General features: G+C 45.8%; 1 protein-coding gene and 1 pseudogene across 1 annotated transcript in view; one reads left to right on the plus strand and one right to left on the minus strand.

Moving 5' to 3' along the window:
* LOC115872746 (bone morphogenetic protein 8A) overlaps positions 1 to 6,107 on the minus strand; it is a 40,432-nt gene extending 34,325 nt beyond the window's left edge. Inside the window, exons 1-3 of the mRNA XM_030887978.1 lie at positions 6,074 to 6,107; positions 1,348 to 1,627; positions 848 to 996 (exon numbers count right to left, since the gene is read on the minus strand). Coding sequence (XP_030743838.1) covers positions 848 to 996; positions 1,348 to 1,627; positions 6,074 to 6,107 — 463 coding nt within the window. The remainder of the gene's footprint in view (positions 1 to 847; positions 997 to 1,347; positions 1,628 to 6,073) is intronic.
* Positions 6,106 to 7,232, plus strand: LOC101642559 (annotated as a pseudogene).
* The last annotated feature ends 10,041 nt before the right edge of the window (positions 7,233 to 17,273 follow it).

The following is a 17,273-nucleotide window of genomic DNA, read 5'->3' on the forward strand; positions in this document are numbered from 1 at the left end:
CTGGAGAACATCATCAGTGTTCTCCACTGGAAAGTTCCTTTCCCAGGCCCTTTCCATGCTGAGCTCTTTGGAAGCAAGTCACTAAGCACAGGCCACACAAGGGGGTGAGTTCTGTCACCTCCTTGAGGGACAAGTATGTCAGAGGGTTCGTTTTTAAAATTGAATCAGATCTTGCCATCCCCCATTGCTATTAAACAGGGTAAGTTACCCTGAAAACACCACACACCTGCCCTGGTCTACCTTAACTCAAAGCCACCCTGCCAACCTTTCTCAATCTTCTTCCCACGTCTCCCCTCCTGCTCAGCTTCAGCCCCAGCAGCCCTCCTGCTGCTCCTCAAACCACACCAACCTGTGCCCCTGAGGCCTATCCCCTGGCAACCCCCCACTGAGTGAATGGGGAGTGCATCTCTATTCCGTAGGTGAGAAAGCAGAGCCCTGCTGAGGTCAGTACCCTCAAGGTCACCAAGCTAGGCATTGCCGAGCTGAGATTCAGACCCAGACTCAAAGCTGGAGGGAGCCAGCTCTTCCTCCCTCTGCCCCTCTCCAGGGTGGGAGCTCTCAGTGCAGGGAAGGCTGCTCAGCACAAAGACTTGGCCATTTCATAGGAAGGAAAGCATTGGTTCCTTCTCTTAGCAAGGCCAATGTTAGGTCTGCAGAAGCAGAGGAGGGGATCCCCTGGCTGAGGGCCTCCATGTGTTTGTTTGCACGCTGCCAGGAAGCACACTCAAACTCACTGAGCCTTCACACTGGGGAGGGTCTCTCACTCAGTGTCACACCTGGCCCTGGCAAGGCCACCAGTCTGAAAGGGACCTAGGAGAAGCCCGGCTGCCCCAAGCCCGGGCCTTACCATCCTCTGTTTCCACATAGAGGCGGAGTCCCAGGTCCTTGTTACGGGTCAACAACCAGCGGTCACTGGCTGCTGTGACGTCCAACACCAACCAGCCCTCGTCCCCAGCTCGGAGCGTCTGAAGATCCAAAAAGAACAAGTCAGACTCCCTGTGGACACGAAAGAACAATTAACTGAGGCTGCCACAGCTGCACTGTTTCTTGTGCCCACTCAGGGCCATCTGCACAGCGTCTACTTTATTACTACAGCAGGGCCGTGCCTCTACCCATGTACAGATAGGGAAACTGAGGCACGGTGGCCTGACCAAGCTCCCCAGCCAGGTATGCAGCTGGGGCTTTTCAAAGGTGTTAAGAATCTGGCCACTGTATGTTGACTATCTGAAGCTTGTCTCCCCACAAAGATTCCCCCATGTCCTCTGTGCAGTGCCTTCCCTGGGCCAAACACACTGACAAACATGCTGGATATGAGGAGGGAGGGCTGTGCAGAGTCGGGGGAGGCACCTGTTGGACTGCTCCGGGACCACCTCAAACATGCTGACGTGGAGGGTCTGGTTGACGTGGTGGGGGCTCGGCAGCTTATAAATCCGGAACTCAGCAGCTGTGACTGCCTCCCCTGCTGGGATCGGGGTCAGGTCAAACCGGAACTCCTTCCAGTGGGGCTCGTGGTGGCCTAGGGCATGGTCACGCTCCACTGGAAGACAAAGCAAGGCCAGCGTCACTCGGGCACCTGAGTTGGCTGACTCCGGTGCTGTCCCTCCTCTGTCACAGTCTCTGCCCCTGGCTGTTTGTGGGTTGGAGGGTGTCCCCCAACAGAGCTCACAGAGTACCTTCCACTCTGTGCACCACTCCCTGCACACCCGCCTGGCCCTGCTCAGCACCCTGCTGGCTCTGAGCCCACAGACAGATGAGACCAAGGACAAGGCCCTCCCTGGGAGTCAAAGGCTAAAGGGAAAATGGACATCAAAACCAATAGAAAAAAGGGGCCACGTGTCCAGTGGAGAAACCTCGTGGACAGGACACCACAGACTGTATGTCACCAGACAATAGCTGCCCAAAGAGCCTGGGTGGGAGGTGTGTTGGGGACAGTGCTTGGAGCTGACATCTGAGCTGGGCCTTGAGGCTGAGTGTGAACTGTCACTATGTTAGGCAGAGAATGGCAAGAGCACAGGGGCCAGACTGCAGGGGACACCGGGGTCCTGGGAAAACCACCCCACAAAACCAGAGCAAGTAGACCGAGGAGACAGAGGAAGAGCGGAAGGAGCTGGACAGGAACAAGGGAAACGAATGGGCTGACAAGCTCCGTGGGACCCAGATCAGATGCTGAGGGACACGGGAGGGTCCATGGAGTGGTGGAATCTGAAAGGGTTTCAGAGAGGAGGTGACAACTGAGAGCTGGACCTGGAGGGAAGACTCAGGGTCTGAAAGGCAGGAAGGAGGAGGACCTTCCAGGCAGGGGGACTCAGGGCACAGTCTGGAGGCTGTCAGGAGCCATGCAGGCTGGTGGAGTGGGGTCAGGACGAGAGGGTGGTTGTGCCTGAGTGGAAGGCTGGGCTGCCAGGTTCAGCTGTGGGTGGTGCATGCCTACATGGGAACACCGGGGTTTGAGGGGAGACCTCCCTGGGAGGGTCTGTGGAGGCAAGGGTGGGACCTGCTGGGGGTGAGGCATAGGCGGGGCTCAGAGGCAGGGTTGGGGTTACTGGGTGAGTATGGGGGGAAGTCAGATACTTGCTGCCAGACTGCTGTATCATGGGGGGGGGAACCCCGGGTGGGCCTGCTCCCTGATGCTAGAGACAATGGGTTACCTCTCTCTGGAGCCTAAGGCCATTAGTTTGGTTCCTGTGGGCGAAGTTCACACCCAACTGATAATGGTTCCGATGGAGACCCAAAATCAAGTTAAGCTGCTACCAGAAATCTAGGATCCGCCTATCTTGCCCTTGCCGCATGTACACCCCCAATCCCTCCTCCTTCCATAGCGCATATGTCCCTAGATCACCCCCTCCCATCACTGTAATACCTGTAGCACAACCCTTTCCTGTGACGTATGTCTTCACCTGTAATGTGGGGGCTTGCACGTCCCCAACGTCCCCAGAGAGTATAAAAGTTTGGGGAGCATTAAAGTTCGCAACTCCCTTCACATGGATTACCAAGCGGGGCTGAGGTGAGCATGCTGCCACGAAATGTGTCTGACTCCATTTATTTCTATATATCCCTTTTATCTCTCATGCTCTCTATAACTTTACTATAATATTTACTTATTGCTGTACAATTGCGCCTACCAAACCCGTAGTGATTGTGCTAGGAACAGGTTTCTTCTGGCAGGTGAGGCCACATCTTCCCAGCCATGCGGAAATGTCCTGGACAGAGTATTTAGGGCACGCCAGCCTCCTGTTACTTTATAACACCAAAAATCTCAGACTCCAGAAAGCAGGGGTGGGAGCCGCTCAGAGCTTTCCTCAAAGCCCAGCACTGAGATTTTAATTATGTGACTGTGAGTCTTTTTTTAAAGTTCTCTTTGTGGTCACTGGGCTCAGTGTCACAGTCAGGTTTGAAGCGTCCGGGCTGTGTGACCAGAGGCGGATGTGGGCAGTACATCCTGTCCTCACAGTGGGGACTTGGTCCAGTGATGGGCAGGCAGGCAGCTGTGCTGGGCAGGCCGGAGGGCAGACGTGTGTGGGCAGAAGAAGATAGCCTGTAATCCCCCAGGCCAGGACTGAGAGTGCTAGAACGCCTGTGGCTGGCTGTACTTCAGGGGCTGGACACGCAGCAGCTGCCCACCTGAGAGCCAGACTACTTCAGAAGCAGTAGACACAGGGCAGGAGCTGGTCCTTCCCAGACAGGCACGGTCAAAGTCTTTGCTGGGTGATGTGTGAACATGGACACACCTGTGTCCTCCCAACAGACACCCTCCATGCACAGTTAGCGGCCTTGGGGGCTGGGACAGATGCCTGATGTGCAGGGTAAGCCTGACAATTTCGTGTTGTGGGCTGCACAAGTGTGTGTGGGGCAGAGAGGAGGGTCACTTAGCACACCCTCCTGTCGGGCTCCTCCAGGCATTGCTGTGCACATCAGCCCACAGGAGAATGGAGGGGGGTTGTTGGGCGGGGCCTGGGACTCCCTGGGGAAACGCTGACCATAGGCCTGGGGACTGAAGGAAGAGCCAATGAACCTGCCTGTTCCTTGTGTATACCAGGACCTGTGGGTCTTACAGGCAAAAAGCACGCCCAGGGAGAGAGTCTTGCTCAACGGAACTGTGCTCAGCTACACTCCCACCTCGTGGGTTCATGGAGCTGATAAACTGCCCAGGAGGCGAGCACAGGGAGTTGTCCACCCTAGCTGTGCTAGCCAAGCAAATGGGAGATTTTCAGGAAAATGGTGATTCACAACTAAAAGTGATGAAATTTTCTGTAGTGCAACATTAAAATAGAAGTTACTGGAAGGGGACAAAGAGGGTGCCCCTGCCTTTTCAGGATCTGCAGTGTTTCCCTGGTTGTTTCTTTGAATTAGGAACTATATTTCTCAAAAGCAGATGTTGCAGAATAGCATTCACTGGGACCTGGGAAATTCCAGGTAATTACTGGGCAGACTAGCTTTGCTAAAGCACAAAGGCAGTATGGAGAAGTGTATATTGTGCTTATCAGCAGGTCCCACCACTGGTCCCACTGACCACCAAGACTGTAGCTTGAGTCTCATCTATAAATTAATGATAGTCCTTTCTCAGAAGGCCATGAAAGGACTTTGTATAGGACAGGGGCCTTTGGATGGGAGAAGTGGCCATTCATTCAGAGCTGGGAGGGGTGTGTATCGCCAGTGTCCTAACTTGATCAGGGCATCAAGATGTGATGACATTCCTCTGATGCACAGATCCAGCAGGAGGCCACCTGAAACACATAAGCCAAGGTTCGGGAAAAGGAAATGTGGTTTTCTTTATATAAATGAAATCATGGATGGAAGAAAATATAGCCTGTAAAAATCTGTGAGTTCAACTGAAAGGTGTTTGGATGGCGTGCTCTCACATGCAGAATTCCCATGAGGCACTTAGCCCTTGGGCCTACCGTGTGCACATCTGCAGGGATCAGCTGTGATACCTGGTCAATGAAAGCTCTGCAAAGCCATATCTGGCTCTGCAGCTGGTTATTCAGGGCCACTTCCTTTCAGTATTCCCTCACCTCCGGCTTCTACTTGCACCTGTAACCAGGACTGGCATCTCCCAAAGACACCTGAGCTGTGAGAGGCAGCCCAGCCACAAAACAAAAGCAGATCTTTTCTTTATAAAAGGACTTCAGTTCCCAGAACATCAGAACTCAGTGGACAGAAACACTCAATCCAGGCTCCTACCTCTCTTGCAGACATGTGGAAATGGCACCCAGGAGCCCTGACTCTGAGGCCCCTTCCATTATAGTGGACCTCCACCATGGTAAAATGTGGTCAGATGTGGTAAAACACTGTACAAAAGCCAGGTTGAAATTGCTGAAAATGCTTCAGAACTCAAGACAGGCACCCAAATACACAGCACAAAACATCTAGGACCGCTTGCCACCCCTCTGTTATCTGCTTGATGGTTCACTGGGTAAAGATGAAGGAATTTATGGGAAAGGCTAAGGTCACTTCTCTAAAATCTGTTGCTGGATGTAGGGGCTGTGAAGTTCATTCCAGGAACCCCTACCACATTCACATTGTGGCGAAGAAGTTTGCTTCTGGTCCTAGCCCAAGTTCTGATCAGGGATTTATCTTGCCAGGGATCCAGGGATTGTCCCTCTGTGGTGGCTCTGGGAGGGATCACTGATGCTGACAGCAAGGCTTATAGGGAGTAAATTATTTCCCTATCAGAAAACCTGGGACAGGGAGTTTTAATGTTGGTGTCCCATACAAGAAGCAAACTTCTTCGCCACAATCTGAATGTTGGGGCACATGGAAAAGATTCCTAACTATGCTGCCTCCTCATGGTCTGGGTGCTTTATAGGAATGTTTTCCCCTGGTCACATACGGTAATATTAATTCATTTATTTCACAGATTAGAAAGCAGTGTTTGTCGTATGCTTGTCAGCATAGACACTGGGAACACTGCAGTTAACAAGACCTCATGGACCTTATAGTTTAGTGGCAATGTTAGACGTTTAGCAAGAAAGTAAACACTGAGAGCTGAGAATAGGAGTAGAGTCAAGCTTGTAAGCAGTATACCTGGCCTCCTCTCCACTCTTTACCTCGCTCTCGCCACCTGCCCTCCCACCAGCCGGCTTGCAGCCCAGAACAACTTCCACCATGGCCACCTCAACAAGTTCCCACTTGAACAAAGGCATCAAGCAGATGTACATGGCCCTGCAAAAAAGTCCAAGCTATGTATATCTGGATCGATGGCACTGGAGAAGGACTACCCTGCAAAACCTGAACCCTGGACTTGGAGCCCAAAAGTGTAGGAGAGTTGTCCAAGTGGAATTTTGACGGCTGCAGCACTTTCCAGTCTGAAGGCTCCAACAGTGACATGTATCTCATCCCTGTTGCCATGTTCTGGGACCCGTTCCGCAGGGATCCCAACAAGTTGGTGTTCTGTGAAGTCTTTAAGTACAACTGAAAGCCTGCAGAGACCAATTTAAGGCATATCTGTAAACGGATAATGGACATGGTGAGCAGCCAACACTCCTGGTTTGGAATGGATGCCAAGGGGACAGATGAATACCCCTTTGGTTGGCCTTCCAATGGCTTTTCTGGACCTCAAGATCCATACTATTGCAGTGTGGGGGCAGAAAAAGCCTACAGCAGGGATATTATGGAGGCTCCCTACCAGGCCTGCTGGTATGCTGGCATCAAGATTGGCAGGACAAATGTCAAGGTCATGCCTGCCCAATGGGAGTTCCAGATAGGACCCTGTGAAGGAATCGACATGGGGGATCATCTCTGGTTGGACCACTTCATCGTGTGTGTGTGTGTGTGTGTGTGTGTGTGTGTGTGTGTGTGTGGAGACTTTGTTATGATAGCAACCTTTGATCCTAAACCCATCCCAGGAAACTGGAATGGTGCAGGCTGTCATACCAACTTCAGCACCAAGGCCATGCGGTTAAAGAGTGGTCTGAAGTACATTGATTGAGGAGTCCATCAAGAGGTTAAGCAAACGGCACCATATCGGTGCCTACAATCCCAGAGGGGGCCTGCACAATGCCCGGTGCCTAATTGGATTCCACAAAACCTCCAACATCAACGAATTTTCGGCTGGCGTGTCCAACGGAGGTGCCAGCATCCTCATTCCTTGGATTGCCGGGCAGGAGAAGAAGGGTTACTTTGAAGAACACTGCCCCTCTGTCAACTGTAACCCCTTTGTGGTGACAGAACCCCTCATCCACACGTGTCTTCTCAACAAGGCCGGCGAGGAGCCCTTCCAATATAAAAACTAAGTGGACTAGACAGACCTCCAGCAGTCAAGCCCCTCCCTGCTCTTCACCCCACGCCCACGTTTCCCCCTCTCCACTAGTTCCTACTAGCTGTAACTCAGAAGACAGAATATCAAAGTCTTTTTTATTCTTCGTACTCCATTTAAAAAAAGAGAAAGTAAACACTCATGATTGTTATATGAGTGTGCTTTAAAAAGTTCTTGGAAAAATTGAATGAAGAGATAATAGAATTTTCCCATGAACCTTTTGAAGCCTTCTTATATGTAATAAGTGCTATGGAGGACATAAAGGGGAGTTGGGGTTAGAATAATGCAGGAGGTGCATGTGGGATTTATGTTAAGTATTTTTTAAAATAATGTTTACTTAGAAACTAACTTGCATGTCTCTTTACCCAACTTGTCCTGATGTTAACATCTTAAATGTTGTTATTAGATGCAGTTAAATTGCCTCTGACTCATGGTGACCCAATGTCCCACAGAACAAAACATTGCCCAGTCCTGCACCATCTCCACTATGATTGGTAGGTTTGAGTCTGATTGAACAACATTCACTGAAATCTGCCCACCACGGGTGACCCTGATGGTTATTGGAAATATCAGTTCATAACATCTAGCACCACAGCTACACAATCAAGCACAGTATGGGTGTAGAACATTTTATATCACCACAGAATAATTATCAAGCTTTCTCCTCCTATAAAGTGTTACAGTCTTGGAAACTCACAGGGGAAATTCTACCCTGTCCTATAGGGTGTCACCATGAGTCAGCATTGACTTAATGAGTTTGGGTTTTATAATGATCAAAATCAGGAAACTAACATTGATACAATACTGAGTTAGTTAATTGTGCCAGCCTGGCTGATAATCACATGTGGGGCTAATTGAAAGGCGGAGGGATAAATGGGTGGTGAGCCTTGCCCTTTCTAGTTCTCGGGTCTCTTGTTTTGTGATGGTTGCACCGGGTGCAGCTGCCTTAGCAGTTCCCTGCTTCAGCTTGCAAGATTGACTTCCTACAAGACATCCCCAAGGAGAAGCCACATGGACCTATCCCGATGCAGCCCGGGGTGCTGGAGCAGCCGTGTGGAGACCCCTGCTAGTGCTGAGATGCTTGTTCGTTCACTGACTCAGCTTTCCTCTTGCAGTTGGCATCATTGCCTCTGTTTTGTGAGGTGGAGGACTTTGTGGACTGGTGTTGGGTTAATGGGTTAATGTTGGACTTGTGGGCTTGGGCAGCATTGGGTTGGGATGTTTTCGTGATGCACATTTTCTTTACATAAAACTCTCTCTTATACATGAGTTGCTGTGAATTTGTTTCTCCAAAGTACCCAGACTAATACAAATACTAAGAATGAAACTGTAGACTTTTCTTGAATTTCACTACTTTACCCACTAATGTGCTTTTCTGTTTCAGGATCCAACCCAGGATAACAGATTATATTAAGTTGTCCTATATCCTCAGTCTCCTTCAACCTGTGACAATTTCTCAGTTTTCCCTTGACTTTCATGACCTCGGAATTTTCAAGAGCACTGGCCAGTTACTTTGTAGAATGTTGCTCAATTTGGATTTATCTGATTTCTGCTGGCATCTAACTCAGGGTTAGATGTGCTCTGAAGAAGAGTTCCAGAGCAGAATGCCAAAGAAGTGAGTGCCTTTCTTAGTACACTAAGTTGGGCAGCATGATATCAATATGTATTATTATCAGTTTAACTTTGATTCCTTGCTTAGGGTGGTATCTGTAGGGCTTTCCCATAGTAAAGATACCATTTGTCCTTTTGTAAATAATAAACACCTTGAGGAAGATACTTTAATACAAAGCATATATCTGTTTTCTTCCTAAACTTTTGCTCATTAATTTATCAGTGTATCTGATTGTTACATTAATTATTAATTATTTATTACATAATTAATGCATTAATTATGACCTGCATTAATTATTACATAGCATTTGCAATAGTGATTTTCTATTTCTTTAATTCTTTCTATATTTAGTTATTGGAATTCTTTTGTAAGGGACACTTGTCTCTTCCTCAATTAAAAAAATATTTTTCTCATGTTATCGGGGATCTTTGATAACATATTTATTTAATGTATGGGTTATACAGGGTTTCCCAAAGTGGCCCTGGTGGAGCTGGAATGATGGAGGGTTGGGGAGGTTGTAAAAGCATATAACTATACTTCATCCTTGTTTAAGGGCTAGTATACTAAAGTTTTTAATTACCAGGGGGTACTGAATAATTTTTTTTCTGAAAGGGGGCAGTAGGGTAAATATATTTGGGAACCTATGGGTTATGATCTAATATTAATGATCTTTTTTTTTTTGTAGCTTCAACAGTTTTAACTGTGGCCATTGGCAGCACCTTCTTGTTGGCTCATGTGCCCTTTAGATATGTCCCCTAACCTCCTTTTTTAGCACTTCTTTGTGTTCTGGGACCATCTTGCAATTTCCCGTCCCAATTCCTGGAATCACTAACTTCTTTAAAGGGCTTGGGATCCTTTAATTGAAGGATGTAGAACTAAAAAAATTAAGTATTTAGTACTAGATATGCTCATTGCTTCTGGATTATCACTGCTCTGGACTTTCTCAGCAAAGAGAACTATGGATTATATGGGAAACCACATAAAGATGGTGCAGGACAGTATTTCATTTTGTTACATGCAAGGTCAGCGTGGGTTGGAGCCAACTCAACGGCACTAATAACACACTGTCTCATAGGCAAGCCACACATCTATATTTATATCTATATCCAGATAAACCTACCTATCCAGATAAACATGAGTTCACACTGATACATTCGATTTTATTCTGATGTGGGGTTACTTTGGATCTGGTTCTTATGAAGGCCTCTTGAGTAAGGACGGACTGGACAGTTTCATGCATCCTGGCAGGGATGAAAACTGGTACAATTATTATGGAGGGAAATTTCAGCATATGTAGCAAAATTATACAAGCTTTCACCCAGAAGCCTCACTTTTAAGGAATGGTCACTAAAACATACAAACATATTTTTCATGTGTATTACAAAATGTCTTAGTTATCTAGTGCTGCTATGAAAGAGAAATTCATTTTTGTCACAGTTTAGAAGGCCAGAAGTTCAAATGCAGAATACTGGCTGGAGGGCAAGGGTTTCTCTCAACAGTGGCTCTGGAGGAAGGACTTTGTCACTTCAGCTTCTATTTCCTGTTTTCTTGATGATCTCCATGTGTCTTGACATCTATCTCCTCCTAACTCTGTTTCTTTTTACTTGTTTAACCTCTTTCATATCTCAAAGGAAACTGATTTAAGACACATCTATATGTCTCATTAACATAATAAAATCACCCCATTCCTAAATGAGATTATAACCACAGGCATAAAACCAAACCGAATCCTCTGCTGTTGACTCTGACTTATAGTGAACCAATAGAATAGAGAACTTGTTAGGTGCTGTAAGTCAGTTGCAACCCATAATGACCCTGTGTACTAACAACGAAACCCTGCCTGGTCCTGTACCATCCTCACAATTGTGCCTATGTTTGAGCCCATTGTTGCAGCCATTGTGTCGATCCATCTCATCCAGGATCCTCCTCTTTTTCACTGCCTCTCTACTTTACCAAGCATGATGTCCTTTTCCAGGACTGGTCTCTCCTGATAACCTGTTCAAAGTACGTGAGACAAAGTCTCACCAACCTTGCTTCTAAGGAGCTATATACTTCTTCCAAGACAGATTTCTTGGTATTTTTAGGTAGCCCATGGTATTTTCAATATTCTTTGCCAGCACTACAATTCAAATACATCATTCTTCAGTCTTCCTTGTTCAATGTCTGTATTAGTCTAGGTACTTTAGAGAAACAAATCCACAGCAACTCATGTATAAGAGAGTTTTATGTAAAGAAAGTGTGCATCACGAAAACATCCCAACCCAATGCTGCCCAAGCCCACAAGTCCAACATTAACCCATTAACCCAACACCAGTCCACAAAGTCCTCCACCTCACAAAGCAGAGGCAATAATGCCGACTGCAGGAGGAAAGCTGAGTCAGTGAACGAACAAGCATCTCAGCACTAGCAGGGGTCTCTACACGGCTGCTCCAGCACCCAGGGCTGCATCGGGATAGATCCATGTGGCTTCTTGGGGATGTCTTGTAGGAAGTCAATCTTGCAAGCTGAAGCAGGGAACTGCTAAGGCAGCTGCACCCTGGTGCGTCCATTACAAAGCAAGAGACCTGAGAACTAGAAAGGCAAGGATCACCACCCATTTACCCCTCTGCCTTTCAATACCACATGTGATTATCGGCCAGGTTGGCACAATTAACTAACTCAATGTCCAACTTACATATGTACATGAGGTGACTGAAAATACCATGGCTTGGGTCTGGTGCACCTTAGTAACATCAAAGTAACATCTTTGCTTTTTAACACTTTAAAAGATCTTGGATTTTCCAAGGATATAAATCTTTACAGAAGCAGGCTGCCAGATCTTTCTCCTGAGTAGATGGTGGGTTTCTTTGGTTAGCAGCTGAGCACTTTAACCACTGTGCCAAAGGGCTGTCCCCACGGTATAATGCTGTAAATCTTAACTTTTATTATGTTAATGAGACATATAGAATGTGTCTTAAATTGGGAGGGAGGGAGAGAGGAACAATTCTATCCATAGCAATCTACCCCAAATTCATTCCTCCTCACTTTCAGCAAACAAGGTTGTGTCACCTGCATGCCACAGGTTGCTAATAAGCTGCCTTCCAATTCTAATGCTACATTCTTCTTCTTATAGACCAGCTTCTCAGATTATTTGCTCAGCATACATACTGAGTAAGTATTGTTCAAGGATACAACCGTTGAGTGAGGCTTTAGGTGTATACTATCATGAGATAAAATTCTTCTTCATCTATGAACCTGTGAAATCTAGACCAAGAGTTACCTGTTTCCAAAGTACAATGGTGGGACTGGCACAAGGTCAACATTTCCATTACAAATGGGAGAAATCAGAGGACATGCAGGTAAAGTAGGCACCAAGCAAGCTGGTATTTAGCAGAATAAATTATTTCTCAAGACTTGAAAATGATCTTCTCTTCTCTGAGGTGTTCTGGGCAAAGGCCCTGCTCTACGTATTGCCCACACCTCTGGATTCTGGGTGGAGGCACCTAGCCATAGACTCCAGCTCCACTTTACAGGCCACTAAGACTCTTTGGTTTCTTTACCAGCCCCACTCCCTCAGCTCCAGTGGGGCTCTGCCCCTGGGGCATGGCACCACTCAGCTTTGGGTGAAGGGCCCATCCCCTTCACACCTTAACAGAGGGCTTCACAAGCTGGAACTGAGTTGGGGAAAGGAAGATCCATTCTTTGAAACCTAGGCTGTGGTCCCAACCACCCTTTGACACCCAGAAGGCTCTGTTGCCCTGCTTCTAACAGTTCTGCAGATCTCTCAGCAGCTCCACAGACGGTCCTTTTATTTTCTTAGGAGATATTGCTCCTTTGACCTGTTTCCTGTCTGTAAAATTCTAAGAGGTAGACAGCATTTATTATTATTATTATTACCTTAATTTTCTTTTTTTCAAGTTTATTGGCATATAATTCATATATGATACAATCCAATAGTTCAATCAAGAAAACTTGTACAATCATCACCACAGTTTTAGAATTTCTTTATTCTTGTATAAATCATTATTAACTTCCTATTTCCCCCAACCTCCCCAGCCATACCCCCAAGGAACCAGTCACTACCTCTATAGATTTACCTACTTTGGATTTTATATACAGAAAAACATTAAAAAAAAAAAAAAGGTGGGGAAGACAGCATTCTTTTGTTTTCCCTCTGTCCCCTTCAGTCTAATTTGATGGGTTTTCTGCTGTGGTCTTTGGCTAGCTCCACCAGTTACATCAATCTAACAAAAGATTGTGCAGCTATGTCCTTGTTGAACATTATAGGACACACATCCAACAGACTTTTCCAAACTTCTATGTTATATTTTCATTTTGTAGAGTTCATTTTTAAGTTCATATATTTTCTCTCATTTTTTTTTGGTAAGTGGCAAGGAGAAACCATATTTCCCTGTGATAGTTAGGTTTTTTGGTGCCAACATGGCACCTATAAGATTTTTTGGGGGGAACTAATTAATTAATTAATTAAATAAAAGAAGATTTGGGTGGAGTTTAGCCTGTCAATCAGGGCGCAGCTTGATGACCTCATTTGGAGGTGCCACCAAGATAAATAGCTCTCTGGAGGCGGGCCATTCTATCTGCCTTCACCTTCCTGTTGATGAACCACACTGAAATCTGAGCCAGGCCTGAGATGCTTCCATTGCAATTGGATCCACAAGACTTTTCACCCACTGGCCTGTGATCTTCCTGAGTTCTGCATCATTGCATGTGGCTGTGTGAGTCCACAGAAGGACTTATGGACTAGTATTGGACATATGGACTTGATCTGGAATGTTTGCTTGATGTATAATTACTTCTTGATATGTGCTCTCTTAGCACATATATGAGTGTCACTGAATTTGTTTCTCTAGTCAACCCAGCCTAACACACCCCCTTTAAGATCTTGCTTAGAAATTTCATCTGCCAGATATCAAAGTTCATCTCATACAAGTCTTACCTTCCACCAAACATCGGAACATAATTCAGACAAGGTGTTTGCCATTGTAAAAAAAGCATCAATTGTCCTCTGCTCCACATAGTCTCTAAGATGAGAGAGCTTTCTTTATGCTTCTCATTTCCATCTGAGTCCTCATCAGAATTGTCTTTGATGTCCATAATTTTACCAATGATCTCTTCAAGGCAATCTAAGTTTTTACTGTAAGCACCATAAATTTCCTCCAGCCTGTATTCAATTCCAAAACCACATCCACAATTTAGGTAACTCTCAGAGCACCAGGAGTACCAGTTTCTGTCTTAGTTACCTAGCGCTGCTATAACAGAAATCCTATAAGTGGGTGGCTCTAACAAGCAGAAATTTATTTTCTCTCAATTTAGGAGGCTAGATGTCCAAATTCAAACTTCCTAAATTGTGAGAAAAGCACTGACTCAGGGAGAAGGCTTTCTCTCTTGGTTGATCTGAAGAAAGGCCCTTGTTTCTGCCACTTCTGCCTCCTGGCTCCTCGGGTCTCCTAGGAGATCTTTGGGTAGTGTAGCACCATCTTTACCCATCTCTGCTTATTTTCCTTGCTTGTTTAATCTCTTTTATACCTCAAAAGAGATCAGCTAATCTCATCCCATCTCATTAACATAACTAAGACTGCCCATTCAAAAATGGGACTATAATAAGGTGACCAGACGTCCCGCTTTTGTCAGGACAGTCCCAATTTTTGGCGTTTTTAAAAAAGTCCCGATTTTTTGAAAGAATGCACGACAAGCTAGGGGAAGGTCTAACTGGTCCATATAGACCAAATTTTTAATCAAGAACACCCCCCCACCCCACCCTGGTCAATGGTGTCCCACTTTAAATCTGGTCACCTTAGACTATAACCACAGGCACAGAGTTTAAGATTCACAACTCATATTTTGAGGGGATATATTCAATCCATAATACAAGGCTATTTAGTACAGCACAATTTTGAAGTTTTCATAACAAAAGACAGCACCCACTACTCAAATGTCCATCAATAGGAGATGGGTTGAACAAAGTAAGCTACATTTTCTTTCTTTTTAGAAAAATCATTTTATTGGGAGCTCTTACAGATGTCAACATTCCCTTGCCCAATCATATCAAGCAGTATTGTACAATTGCTACCACAGTCAGTTTCAAAACATTTTCTTTCTTCTTGAACTCCTTGATTTCAGCTCCCCTTTATTCCTTCCCTCCCCCACTCTATCCCCCAGGAACCCTTATTTTTTCTTTCTTTCTTTTTATCATATCTTACACCATCCACTATATCCATTCACATACAATTCTGTTGTTCACTCCCTTGGAGTGGGGTTATAGTCATTAATACTATCAATCCCCTTTCTCCCCTCCCCATCCTCTTCCTACATGCTCAGGGCTATAATTCTGATGTGTGCGCTTGGAAAGGGATTTGAGGGCAGGCAGTTTGATCACCTTGCTGCCATTGGCTGAGGATATCCTTGGAAACGGACTTAGCTCAGTATCCACAGCCAAGAGAAGACATGAGCGCGGCTCCAGACCTCTGGCCTACTCTGAATCTCTGACCTGCTCCAGATCTTCAGCCTACTCCAGATCTCTGGCCTGCTCCAGATTTCCAGTTTGCTCGTGGGTCTCCGGCCTGCTCTGGATTTCCAGCTAGCAGCCATATTCTCTTGATTCTCTGATCTTTAGTTCTGCACTGTTTGCCATTTTCCATCCATCAGCACAAGCACACCAAACCTCGCCTCCATAAGTTCATATTTTGATAGAAAACTGACACTGCTTGCTACAGAATGCCAGGTGGAGAGATCGCCCAGGCGGGGAGGAACCTGGTGAAGGGGCACTGCACCGCAGCCGAAGACAGCAGCAAGCCCCGCTATAGCCCATCATTGCAGCCCCGAAGCTACATTTTCACAGTGAAATGAATGGAGGCAGGAAGAACAGTAGAAGCCAAGGCCTTGCAAAGGAGGCCTGTGTGTTAAAGATACATAGAAGAAGCAGCCTGGTGAGGCTGGGATCTAGTGATCAAGGGGTTGAGGTAGATAAGTCTAGCTATTCATCTGTAAGAAGCCCTCTGCTTTTTAGCAAAGTGACTCAAAGAAGCCCTACAACCTGTTGTTGTTGTTGTTAGGTGCCATCATGTTGGGTCCAACCCATAGCAACCCTGTTCACAACAGACAAAACACTGCATGGTTCTGCACCATCCTCACAATTGTTCTATGCCTGAGTTCATTGATACAGGCACTGCATCCACCCATCTCATCTAAGGCCTTCCTCTTTATTGCTGCTCATCTACTTTACCAAACATGATGTCCTTCTCCAGGACTGGTCTCTCCTGACAATATGTCCAAAGCGTGCAAGAAGAAGTTTTGCCAACCTTGCCTCTAAGGAGCATTCTGGCCTTATTTCTTCCAACACAGATTGGTTTGTCCTTTTAGCAGCAGCCCATGGTAATTTCAATATTCTTCTCCAGCACCACAATTCAAATGCATCAATTCTTCTATTAAATGTCCCACTTTCACATGCATATGATGCAATGGAGAATACCATGGTTTGGGCCAGGCACACCTTAGTCCTCAAGAAACATCCTTGCTCTTCAATACTATAAAGAGGTCTTGTGCAGCAGATTTACTTAATTCAATGTGTCTTTTGATCTATTGATCACTGCTGCTTCCATGAGCATTCATTGTGGATCCAAGCAAGACAAAATCCTTGACAACTTCAACCATTTCTCCATTCATCATGATGTTACCTACTGGTCCAGTTGTGAGGATTTTGGTCTTCCTTATAGTGAGTTGCAATCCATACTGAAGGCTACAATCCCTGATCTTCGTCAGTAAGTGCTTCAATTCCTCCTCTTTCAACAAATAGGGTTGTGTCATGTGTATATCACAGGTTGTTAATAAACTTTCCTCCAATCCTGATGCCACACTCTTCTTCGTATAAGCCAGCTTCTCTGATGTTTGAACCAGCATATGGATTGAATAAGTCTGGTGAAAAGATACAACAACCCTGACACACACCTTTCCTGATTTTAAACTGTGCAGTATTCCTTTGTTCTGTTGGCACAACTGCCTCTTTTTCATGTATAAGTTCTGACTGAGCACAATAAAGTATTCAAAAATTCCCATTTTTCTTAAGATTATCCAGTTAATATGGTCTATACTTTTACACAGTGAAACACAAGCAAATATCTTTATGGTATTCTCTGTTTGATCCAAGATCCATCTGACATCAGCAATGATATCCCTGCTCCACATTCTCTTCTGAATTGGCCTGAACTTCTGTCAGTTCCCTGTCAATGTGCTGTCAAAGTCCCCATGACAAAGGGAGACTTAATAAAGTCCAACTGTTGATGATGCTGTGACAGGACATGACCTTGTGATGTGTTGGAGGCTCCTTAGACCATGACATACCTGTAGAGTTTCCTACATCCACTAGATCTTTGATAGCTAGCTGCTTAAGACAGTCTGTGTAGCCATGGA

This window comes from Echinops telfairi, unplaced genomic scaffold, assembly GCF_000313985.2.
Source record: "Echinops telfairi isolate 266 unplaced genomic scaffold, ASM31398v2 ScPeMD7_7457;HRSCAF=8495, whole genome shotgun sequence".
NCBI classification, from domain to species: domain Eukaryota; kingdom Metazoa; phylum Chordata; class Mammalia; order Afrosoricida; family Tenrecidae; genus Echinops; species Echinops telfairi.